Source organism: Ranitomeya imitator, chromosome 3, assembly GCF_032444005.1.
Source record: "Ranitomeya imitator isolate aRanImi1 chromosome 3, aRanImi1.pri, whole genome shotgun sequence".
Taxonomy (NCBI): Eukaryota; Metazoa; Chordata; class Amphibia; order Anura; family Dendrobatidae; genus Ranitomeya; species Ranitomeya imitator.
In genome coordinates, this window is record NC_091284.1 from 421,360,183 (window position 1) to 421,372,841 (window position 12,659).

At 41.1% G+C, this 12,659-nt stretch overlaps 1 protein-coding gene across 2 annotated transcripts in view; it reads right to left on the minus strand.

Annotated features, from left to right (window-relative positions):
• TBX4 (T-box transcription factor 4) overlaps positions 1-12,659 on the minus strand; it is a 364,040-nt gene that overhangs the window by 25,659 nt on the left and 325,722 nt on the right. For both annotated transcript variants that reach the window (XM_069757214.1, XM_069757213.1), the window contains exon 6: positions 4,658-4,810. In XM_069757214.1, the coding sequence (XP_069613315.1) occupies positions 4,658-4,810 (153 nt within the window). The remainder of the gene's footprint in view (positions 1-4,657; positions 4,811-12,659) is intronic.

Consider the following 12,659-nt stretch of genomic DNA (forward strand, 5'->3'; position numbering starts at 1 on the left):
GGCAAATGCACCTGCATCCTGAGTAGGAGATTGACAAGCATGAAGCACAGTTGAAGAGGCAGTCGTGTCAGCCACAGACACTGATTTTGGACCCAGACAATCGGCCCACCTGGTCGGGTGCTTTGATGACCTGTGCCTGAGCATGCAAGTAGTGGTCAGGCTGCTAGTGGTTAGGCCCCTGCTTATCTTGGAATGGCACAGGTTGCAAATGACCACTATTCTATTGTCTGCACTTTCTTTAAAATAGCACCAGACTGGGGAACATTTTGGCCTTGGAACCTGCCTCGTGTGAATGTTCTGGGGAACCTTTACCCGCCTTCTCTCTCTGGCCATACCCTTACCCAACATGGATATGGCATTACCTTGTATGTCAAGTAATCCCCGTATGTTTATTGGCTGTCTAACAGTTGCGAAACATGCAGGGTGGGGAATCGAGTATCTATCAATACTCAATTGAGTATCAAGAGTACCTAAGCACCCTGATGCTCGATCGAGTATCAAGCATCAAGCATGCATCACTAGCAATGAGATGATGGAAATTGATGTTACATTTCATAATCAGACTGTGGAACATACAGGAGCCACAGTACTGATTAGATGCAGACAATATCATTATTAAACATTTTAACAGTGACTTAACTTTTGGGAGATATTTTATATGTTTTATGTCTATTAATTCTGAGAAGATTGGTGCTATTTTGAGACTTGAGACTCCCACCAAGTGCCCATAAGACCTCTAAAAATGCACAGCTCAAGAAATAAAAGCCTATGACTTTCCCCTGTATTCGCGCCAAAGTGTGTGCTCTCCTGTCTCCTGAGGGGTGCTTTTCTAACAAGTCTTTTGAATGGTTGGAGGAGGTCTCAATACCAAGTTCCCCACTGAACTGGTGAGAATTATCAGCCCTAAAATGTCTAAAAAATCTCCTAATTGTTTAGTCACTCTCTAAGGTGCATTTACGATATTCAGAAACTGATAATGGGTTTATTCCAAACAGGCTATCAATCACGATTCATGAGCAAATTTTTTATTCATCAGGTTAACTGATTTTTAAGCTTAATTAAAGGGAGTCAGCAACCCCCAAAATGCCAATTAAAATGCATAAGCATTTATTTAGTCAATGTAGCCCAAATAAAAGTCCACCAAAGCCCCCTTGCATTTGAATTAAAAGTTATGTTCTCAGGCATTATACTAGTGACAGGTAAAGTGCTAGTATGGTTTTTATAGGGGCTAAGTCCCCTACAACACTGTATAGCCCATTTAAAATACATTTTTGGGGTGTATTTGCAATAAGTTTCATAGAAAAACTCATTCTCAATGGCATTACTGAAGTAGTCTTTAAAGGAACCCAGCAATATCTGCTGTTATATACAACAGATGTCACTGAGATTATGTGGGTCACAAATCATTACAGGTATGTGTTTAAATTGAAAAATGGTGTCAGATTAGGCTGTGGAACGTGGCACAGGTAAAGAGATGTCAATAGATTTATGTTTTGTATGGGGAGTAGTGCAGCATCTGCTCTGTTCTTCTGGATGGTTTATCATTTGATTCCATAAACACTAGGCACCAACTCACTTTCCTAAATATGTACTTGGATTTGACACAGCTGTAAACCTTAAGTTTTATGGCCACCATATTCATAACTTCTCAATAAATACATGTGCTGTAATTACTTTTCACCTTAGATTTATGGCCAAGATTTTCTCATCATTATTAGATTTGCTGCTACGTTTGAATGACATATGAGGCTTTATGGGTTGCAAAATCATTAGGCAATCTCCCATAAGGGACAATGTTTGAATGGTTTCATACTGCAAGTTGTTATTTCTGAATAAAAATAAAACATTATTTCAAAGCAGTTTAAAAAAAACAATACACACAAAAGGTACCACCATATGGAAACATCTACAAAACAAATACAATTTTTTTTCATAAACCTGCACACATAACCGCTCTTATATACCTTTTAGAATTACGTATTTTTATGTATTTATATCAACCTGTTTTTGAGTAGATGAATTTATCAAGGTTAGCTGCCCATAAACTAGAGTCTTAGATGGCTACAAAGGACAATATAGACAAATCTTTCTGCTGAATTTGCAGTCAAACATTTCTGACATGAAAGATCATGACACTTACTGAAAACAGAGTTTTGTGAGAAAGTTAGTTTGATGTTTAGGGTTTTCTTGGTTGCTGTTGATTATCATTAGCACTTACTGAAACCTGAAACCTGAAACCTGAAACCACCCCTGCTGCTGCTCTTTCATAAGGTGGACTACACTTTTCTCATACCGGACATCAGAGATCGGACAACAGAGCAGGTGGAGACATTGGTCTGCTCCTATCAACCAAATATACCTTCCAAGTTATCCCCAAGTACCCTCACTTGTCTTCCCTTCTTTGAAGTCTATGCTGTCAGACTCTACATCCCCTTCTCCATGCGAGTGGCGGTGGTGTATCGTCCTCTGGGCCCCTCCCATCAATTCCTGGATCACTTTGCCACTTGGCTTCCACAGTTTCTCTCCTTTGACATCCCCACCCTCATCATGGGTGATTTTCAACATCCCCACTGCTTTTCCCCTCTCCCCATCTGCTTCTCACCTTTTATCTCTAACCTCCTCTTTCAGCCTCTCGCAGCATACTAACTCTCCAATGCATGAAGACGGAAACTCCCTCGACTTGGTCTTCTCCTGACTTTGCTCAGTAGACAATTTCACAAATTCCCCTCTCCCGCTCTCTGACACAACCATCTTTCATTCTCTATCAAGAACTGCCATCCACCTCAGGTCACTCCCACTTTCCACATTTATAGAAACATACAGGCCATTAACACCCAGAAACTTATGAAGAACTTGCAGTCATCATTGGCCCCTATCTCCTCCATCTCATGTCCTGATTCTGCACTGAAGCATTACAATGAAACCCTGCAAAGTGACCTGGATGAAATTGCACCTCCTATATATAGAACAACTCGGCACAGACAGCGACAACCGTGGCACACGCTACAAAGTTTCCTGCAGCAGTGCTCCAGGTGCGCCGACCGTCTGTGTAGAAACTCTATCCAAAGATTTTATCCATTATAAGTTCATACTTAAAACATACAACTCTGCTCTTCACCTCTCCAAACAAACCTATTTTAGCACTCTCATCACCTCACTGTCCAATAACTCTAACGTCTCTTTGACACTTTTCATTCCCTACTTAACCCAAGAGTGCAGGCCCCAACCACGAATCTCAGTGCTGACGATCTGGCCAACTACTTCAAAGAAAAAATTTACCATATCACACAGGAAACTATCTTCCAATCCCTTTATACCATGCACTGTCCTCCCTCCCCCAGTGCATCTAGTTCACTCTCTGACTTTGAACCAGTTACAGAAGAAGACGTAGTCAGGCTCCTTGCATCTTCTCGCCCGACCACTTGCACCAGTGACCCCATTCCGTCACATCTCCTCAAGTCCCTTTCCCTTGCTGTCACTTCTCACCTAACAAAAATATTCAACCTTTCTCTCTCGTCCGGTATCTTTCCCTCCTCATTTAAGCATGCCATCATACATCCATTACTTAAAAAGCCATGCCTCCACCAAAACTGTGTCGTTAATTATCGACCTGTCTCTAATTTTCCCTTAATCTCTAAATCCCTCAAACGCCTGGTCCTCTCCCGTCTTATCCGCTATCTCTCATATAACTCTCTTCTTAACCCTCTTCAATCTGGTTTCTGCTCTTTACACTCAACTGAAACTGCCCTCACTAAAGTCTCTAATGATCTACTAACAGTTAAATCTCATGGTCACTACTCCATGCTAATTCTCTTGGACTTCTCTGCAGCATTCGATACTGTGGATCATCAGCTCCTCCTCACTATGCTACACTCCATGGGCCTCAAGGACACCGTTCTCTCCTGGTCCTCCTCCTATCTCTCTGACTGCTCTTTCACTGTATCATTTGCTGGTTCCTCTTCCTCTCACCTTCCCCTTACTGTTGGGATTCCTCAAGGGTCAGTCCTAGGCCCCCTCCTCTTCTCTTTGTATACTGTCCCTATTGGGCAAACAATCAATAGATTTGGTTTCCAGTACCATCTCTATGCTAATGACACCCAATTATACACTTCTTCTCCTGATATCACGCCTGCCTTTTTAGAAAACACCAGTGATTGTCTTACCGCTGTCTCTAACATCATGTCCTCCCTCTATCTGAAACTGAACCTGTCAAAAACTGAACTTCTCGCTGTTACAGCAGCGCTGTAATGTCTATTGTCTGTACAAATCCCCTCTATAATTGTAAAGCACTGCGGAATATGTTGGAGCTATATAAATAAAATTATTAGTATTATTATTATAATTGTGAAGCTTTTCATAAACACTACAGTTGAGATTCTCTGTCGGGCAAATGCGAACTGTTTGTGCCTACTGTTGGGATATTTCTCTTCTCTGATCAGGTCAAAGCAAGGTAACACTGATATGCAATTTAATATTTTATTTTATGATACTGTAGTGCACAACATAGTCTTCACAAACCAACCATTAACCACACATCATTCAAAAAAGAGCCACCTAAGTTATAATATCTAGTGTACGGACATGCTCAGTTGTGGCATCTCATTAGATCTCAAATAAAAGAAACAAGCATTAGAAAAGCTACAATAACTTCACTGACCTTGTGATTCTGATAAGATGTCACTGATATAAAGGCTGTCTCTGAAAACACATGTGTACAGAAAGCTGTGTTCTTTGATCCAAATGCATTGTTTTCATCCGCTTTGACTATATGTAACCTTGGCTGGTACTTATGCATTGAATTCAATATAATCTGAAATAATAACAAAAATCATAACTTTATTTATAAGTTTGAAAATTAGATAAACCTATTTTGTTAAAAATCTGCTAATTTAGATGAAACTGCAGCAAAATAAAACAATATAGCATACAGTAGGGAAAAAAAGAATATAGTCAGCCACCAACTGTGCAAGTTCTCCCACTTAAAATGATGAGAGAGGCCTGTGATTGACATCATAGGTAGACCACAACTATGAGAGTCAAAATTGAGAAAACAAATCCAGAAAATCACCTTGTCTGATTTGGCAAGATTTATTTTTCAAACTATGGTGGAAAATAAGTATTTGGTCATTAACAAAAATTCATCTCAATATTTTGTTATATATCCTTTGTTGGCAATGACAGAGGTCAAACTTTTCTATAAGTCTTCACAAGGTTGGCACACACTGTTGGTGTATGTTGACCCATTCCTCCATGCAGATCTCCTCTAGAGCAGATGATTTGGGCCTGTTGCTGGGCCACATGGACATTCAACTCCCTCCAAAAGATTTCTATGGGGTTGAGATCTGGAGACTGGCTAGGCCACTCCAGGACCTTCGTATGATTCTTACGAAGCCACTCCTTCGCTGCCCTGGCAGTGTGCTTGGGATCATCATTATCATGCTGAAAGACCCATCCACATTTCATCTTCAGTGCCCTTGCTGATGGAAGGAGGTTTGCACTCAAAATCTCACGATACATGGCCTCATTCATTCTTTCAAGTACATGGATCAGTCTTCCTGGTCCCTTTGCAGAGAAACAGCCCTAAAGCATAATGTTACCACCCCCATGCTTCACAGTAGGTATGTTGTTCTTTGAATGCAACTCGCATTCTGTCTCCTCCAAACACAACGAGTTTTGTTTCTGCCAAACAGTTCTACTTTGGTTTCATCAGACCATATGACATTCTCCCTATACTCTTCTGGATAATGCAAATGCTCTCTAGCAAATTTCAGATGGGCCCGGACATGTTCTGGCTTAAGCAGGGGGACTCATCTGGAACTGCATGATCTGAGTCCCTGGCGGCATAGTGTGTTACTGATGGTAGAGTTTGTTACGGTGGCCCCAGATCTATGCAAGTCATTCACTAGGTCCCTCCTTGTGGTTATGGGATTTTTGCTCACCGTTCTTGTGATCATTTTGATCCCACAATGTGAGATCTTGGCCCCAGATCAAGGGAGATTATTAGAGGTCTTGTACGTCTTCCATTTTCTTATTATTGCTCTCACAGTTGATTTCATCACACCAAGCTGCTTGCCTATTGCACATTCATTCTTCCCAGCCTGGTGCAGGGCTACAATTTTGTTTCAGGCATCCTTCGACAACTCTTTGATCTTCACCATAGTGGAGTTTGGAGTGTGACTGTTTGAGGTTGTGGACAAGTATCTTTTATACTGATAACAAGTTCAAACAGGTGCCATTACTACAGGTAATGAGTGGAGGACAGAGGAGCATCTTAAAGAAGTTACAGGCTTTTGAGAGACAGAAATCTTGCATGTTTTTAGGTGACCAAATACTTATTTTCCACCCTAATATGCAAAATTAATCATGCCAAATCAGACGAGGGGATTTTCTGGATTTGTTTTCTCATTTTGACTCTCATAGTTGTGGTTTACCTATGATGTCATTTACAGGCCTCTCTCATCTTTTTAAGTGGGAGAACTTGCACATTTGGTGGCTGACAAAATACTTTTTTCATCATTTCATCATATATATATTATAATGATATCTTTTTTAAACAGCACTTTGTTTTATTACTCTATTAAAAGTTATGTTTTATTGTATCCATATTTGGGCGCTTTCAGACGTCCTTATAAAATGGACTGTGCTTGGACTGCAATGCATTGACTGGCCGACAGGTCTCCCAAACCGAGCGTGACAGCTTCATATATTTCTATGAAGCTGCCAATCTGGGGTCGGGAGATCCACTAGCCAGTCGGAATATTGCAGTCAGATCTCGGTCTGACTTTTAAGGACGTTTGAGTGCACCCTTGCAAAGGGTACCTCATGGTCTCATAGGATGCTATCAGTACAGCACAAATGAGATTTAATGTTAATAAATGTAGAGTAATGCACCTAGGATGAAGTAATCCTATTGCTGCATATACACGGCTCAAACAAATAAAGGGAACACTTAAACAACAGAATTAACTCCATGTAAATCAAACTTCTGTGAAATCAAACTGTCCACTTAGGAGGCAACACTATTTGACAATCAATTTCACATGCTGTTGTGCAAATGGAATAGACAACAGATGGAAATTATTGGCAATTATCAAGACACACTCAATAAACAAGTGGTTCTGCAGGTGGGGACCACAGACCACATCTCAGTACCATTGCTTTCTGGCTGATGTTTTAGTGACTTTTGAATGTTGATTGTGCTTTCACACTCATGGAAGCATGAGACGGACTCTACAACCCACACAAGTGGCTCAGGTAGTGCAGCTCATCCAGGATGGCACATCAATGCGAGCTGTGGCAAGAAGGTTTGCTATGTCTGTCAGTGTAGTGTCCAGAGGCTGGAGGTGCTACCAGGAGACAGGCTAGTACACCAGGAGATGTGGAGGGGGCCATAGGAGGGCAACAACCCTGCAGCAGGGCCGCTACCTCAGCCTTTGCTCAAGGAGGAACAGGAGGAGCAGAGCCAGAGTCCTGCAAAATGACCAACAGCAGGCCACAAATGTGCATGTGTCTGCACAAACGGTTAGAAACCAATTCCATGAGGATGGTCTGAGTGCCCGACTTCCACAGATGGGGGTTGTGCTCACAGCCCAACAGCGTGCAAGACCCTTGGCATTTGCGCAGAACACCAGGATTTGCAAATTCGCCACTGGCACCCTGTGCTCTTTACAGAAGAAATCAGGTTCACACTGAGCACATGTGATAGACACGACAGAGTCTGGAGAGTGATCTGCTGTCTGCAACATCCTTCAGCATGACCGGTTTGGTAGTGGGTCAGTAATGGTGTGGGGTGGCATTTCTTTGGAGGGCCGTACAGCTCTCCATGTGCTCGCCAGAGGTAGACTGACTGCCATTAGGTACCGAGATGAGATCCTCAGACCCATTGTGAGACCATATGCAAGTGCAGTTGGTCCTGTGTTTCTCCTAATGCAGGACAATGCCAGACCTCATGTGGCTGGAGCGTGTCAGCAGTTCCTGCAAGATGAAGGCATTGAAGCTATGGACTGGCCCACCCATTTCCCAGACCTGAATCCGATTGAACACATCTGGGACATCATGTCTCGCACCATCCACCAAAGTCATGTTGCACCACAGGAGTTGGCGGATGCTTTAGTCCAGGTCTGGGAGGAGATCCCTCAGGAGACCACCTGCCACCTCATCAGGGGCATGCCCAGGCATTGTAGGGAGGTCATAAAGGCACATGGAGGCCACACACACTACTGAGCATCATTTCCTTGCCTTGAGGCATGTCCACTGAAGTTGGATCAGCCTGTAACTTCATTTTACTCTTTGATTTTGAGCATCATTCCAACTCCAGACCTCCATGGGATATTAGTTGTGATTTACATTGATAATTTTTAGGTTTTATTGTTCTCAACACATTCCACTATATAACGAATAAAGATTTATAACTGGAATATTTCATTCAGTGATGTCTAGGATGTAGGATTTTAGTTTTCCCTTTATTTTTTCGAGCAGTGTATGTTAAATGTAATATACTCATCAATGTTCATCTCTAGGTGAGACATATGGATATATTTTTTTTTCACCCATTAACAGTCGTAGCAGCCAGAACTTTCTCATTTTTATGCAAGCTTCACTATATGACATCTGTTTTTTTTTTGTTGTCTGTAAGGCCGTGTTGACACGTTGCATAAATATTGTGTTTTTTGTTTTCTACAGATGTCCGCACCAAACTATGCCATAACAATCTTCTATGGTTACTGCATACTTGCTGCATTTTTCATGCCTTTTCCCTCTTATTTGATGCGTTTTCAATCCAGATGTGAAGCCGCATTTTTAATGTGGTTGTTATAATACAGAAAATCTGTTTTTTATTTAGGATTTTTTATGCTCCACATAGAAGCCTCTAAAGAAAACATGCACCAAAACCACACAGATTAGCAGTGTCTTTAGGTGCACATATGGCGAAGTTTTCATAAAATCACATCCACTTTGCTTGGACAGTTAAACACAGATTAATTTTTTGTTTTTTTCTCTATTAGCTTCTATGTAGAGCTTGAAAGAAATGAATGTAAAAAGTAGAATGTAGAATGTAAGTCCGCAAGGACAGGGTCCTCTCCCCTCGGTACCCGTCTGTCATTGTAAATTTGTTTACTGTAAACATATCTAACTCTGTATGTAACCCCTTTGTCATGTACAGCACCATGGAATTAATGGTGCTATGTACATAAATAATAATAATAATAATAATAATAAAGTGCAGTTTCATTTTTAAGTGCATAATCAAAGCTTTTCTGTACTATTAAAAAATCAATAACAACGTGGCTTCATATCCGCACCAAAAGCCCATCAACTAAGGCAGAAAATGTATAAAAGAAATGTAGCAAACACAGAATAATGAAATAAAATAGTTATTGTGTTGTGTGGTGCAGACACTTGTGAAAAACGTGCAGGAAAAAGCAGTACAAAAAAACACAGAATTTACACTACATGTTTACATAGCCTCAGATTTACATTTTTTAACCCCTTAAGCCCTGGGGTGGTTTGCACATTAACCCCTTCCCGCCGCGGCCCTTTTTCGTTTTTGCATTTTTATTTTTTGCTCCCCTCCTTCCCAGAGCCATAACTTTTTATTTTTCCGTCACGATTGTCATGTGAGGGCTTACTTTTTGCGGGACAAGTTGTAACTTTGAACAACACCATTGGTTTTACCATGTCTTGCACTAGAAAACGGGAAAAAAATTCCAAGTGTGGTGAAGTTGCAAAAAAAAGTGCAATCCCACACTAGGTTTTTGTTTGGCTTTTTTTCTAGCTTCACTAAATGCTAAAACTGACCTGATATTATAATTCTCCAGGTCATTATGAGTTCATAGACACCAAACATGTCTAGGTTATTTTTTATCTAAGTGGTGAAAAAAAATTCAAAACTTTGCTTAAAAAAAAGCGCCATTTTCCGATACCTGTAGTGTCTCCACTTTTCGTGATCTGGGGACGGGTGAGGGCTTATTTTTTGCATGCTGAGCTGATGTTTTTAAAGATACCACTTTTGTGCAGATTCGTTCTTTTGATCGCCCGTTATTGCATTTTAATGCAATGTTGCGGCGACCAGAAAAGCGTAATTCTGGCATTTCAAATTTTTTTCTCGCTACGCTGTTTAGTGATCAGGTTAGTGCTTTTTTTATTGGAAGATTGGGCGATTCTGAACGGTGCGATACCAAATATGTGTAGGTTTAATTTTTTTTATTGTTTTATTTAGGATGGGGCTAAAAGGGGGTGATTTAAACTTTTATATTTTTTTTATTTTTTTCATATTTTTAAAACATTTTTTTAAACTTGTGCCATGCTTCAATAGCCTCCATGGGAGGCTAGAAGCTGGCACCACTGGATCGGCTCTGCTACATAGCAGCGATCATCAAATCGTAGCTATGTAGCTGAAATGCAGGCTTGCTATGAGCGCCGACCACAGGGGGGCGCTCACAGCAGGCCGGCATCAGTAACCATAGAGGTCTCAAGGACCTCTATGGTTACTGTCCTGACACACCACCGACCCCCGATCATGTGACGGGAGTTGGCGATGAGCTCATTTCCGGCCGCGCAGCCGGAAGCGGTAGTTAAATGCCGCTGTCAGCGTTTGACAGTGGCATTTAACAGGTTAATAGCGGCGGGTAAATCGCGATTTCACCCACCGCTATTGCACGCACATGTCAGCTGTACAAAACAGCTGACATATCGCGACTTTGATGTGGGCTCACCACCGGAGCCCACGCCAAAGGGGAATACACGACATGCGCAGTACTAGTATGGCGCATGTTGTGAAGAGGTTAATGACCGGGCCAACTTTTACAATTCTGACCACTGTCCCTTTATGAGTTTATAACTCTGGAACGTTTCAACGGATCCTGGTGATTCTGACATTGTTTTCTCAAGACATATTGTATTTCATGATAGTGGTAAAATTTCTTTGATATTACCTGCATTTATTTGTGAAAAAATGGAAATTTGGCGAAAATTTAGCAATTTTCCAAATTTGAATTTTTATGCCCTTAAATCACAGAGATATGTCACACAAAATACTTAAGAAGTAACATTTCCCACATGTCTACTTTACATCAGCACAATTTTGGAAACAACTTTTTTTTGTTAGGGAGTTATAAGGGTTAAAAGTTGACCAGCAATTTCTCATTTTTACAACACCATTTTTTTAGGGACCACTTCACATTTGAAGTAATTTTGAGGGGTCTATATGATAGAAAATACCCAAGTGTGACACCATTCTAAAAACTGCACCCATCAAGGTGATCAAAACCACATTCAAGAAGTTTATTAACCCTTCAGGTGTTTCACAGGAATTTTTGGAATGTTTAAAAAAAACATTTTTCACAAAAAATTTACTTCAGCTCCAATTTGTTTTATTTTACCAAGAGCAACAGGAGAAAATGGACCCCAAAAGTTGTTGTACAATTTGTCCTGAGTACGCTGATACCCCATATGTGGGGGTAAACCACTGTTTGGGTGCATGGCAGAGCTCAGAAGTGAAGGATTTGACTTTTCAATGCAAAATTGAGATGGGACGCCATGTTGCGTTTGGAGAGCCCCTGATGTGCCTAAACATTGAAACCCCCCACAAAGTGACACCATTTTGGAAAGTAGACCCCCTAAGGAACTTATCTAGATGTGTGGTGAGCACTTTGACCCACCAAGTGCTTCACAGAAGTTTATAATGTAGAGCTGTAAAAAAAATATTTTTTCACAAAAATGAATTTTCGCCCTCAATTTTTTATTTTCCCAAGGTTAAAAGAAAAAATTGTACCCCAAAAGTTGTTGTGCAATTTGTCCTGAGTATGCTGATACCCCATATGTGGGGGTGAACCACTGTTTGGGTGCATGGCAGAGCTTGGAAGGGAAGGAGCGCTGTCTGACTTTTCAATACAAAATTGGCTGGAATTGAGATGGGATGCCATATTGCGTTGGGGAGCCCCTGATGTGCCTAAACATTGAAACCCCAGACAAGTGACACCATTTTGGAAAGTAGACCCCCTAAGGAACTTATATAGATGTGAGGTGAGCACTTTAACCCACCAAATGCTTCACAGAAGTTTATAATGTAGAGCCGTAAAAATAAAAAATATTTTTTTCACAAAAATGAACTTTTCGCCCCCAATTTTTTTATTTTCCCAAGGATGCCAGAAGAAATTGTACCCCAAAAGTTGTGCAAATTGTCCTGAGTATGCTGATACCCCATATGTGTGGGTAAACCACTGTTTGGGTGCATGGCAGAGCTAAGAAGGAAAGGAGCGCCGTTTGACTTTTCAATGCAAAATTGGCTGGAATTAAGATGGGACGCCATGTTGCATTTGGAGAGCCCCTGATGTGCCTAAACATTGAAACCCCCCACAAGTGACACCATTTTGGAAAGTAGACCCCCTAAGAATCTTATCTAGATGTTTTGTGAGAGCTTTGAACCCCCAAGTGTTTCACTACAGTTTATGACGCAGAGAAGGGAAAATTAAAAAAAAAACATTTTTCCACAAAAATTATATTTTAGCCCCCAGTTTTGTATTTTCCCAAGGGTAACAGGAGAAATTGGACCCCAAAAGTTGTTGTGCAATTTGTCCTGAGTACGCTGATACCCGATATGTGGGGGTAACCATTGTTTGGGCGCATGGCAGAGCTCGGAAGGGAAGGAGCGCCATTTG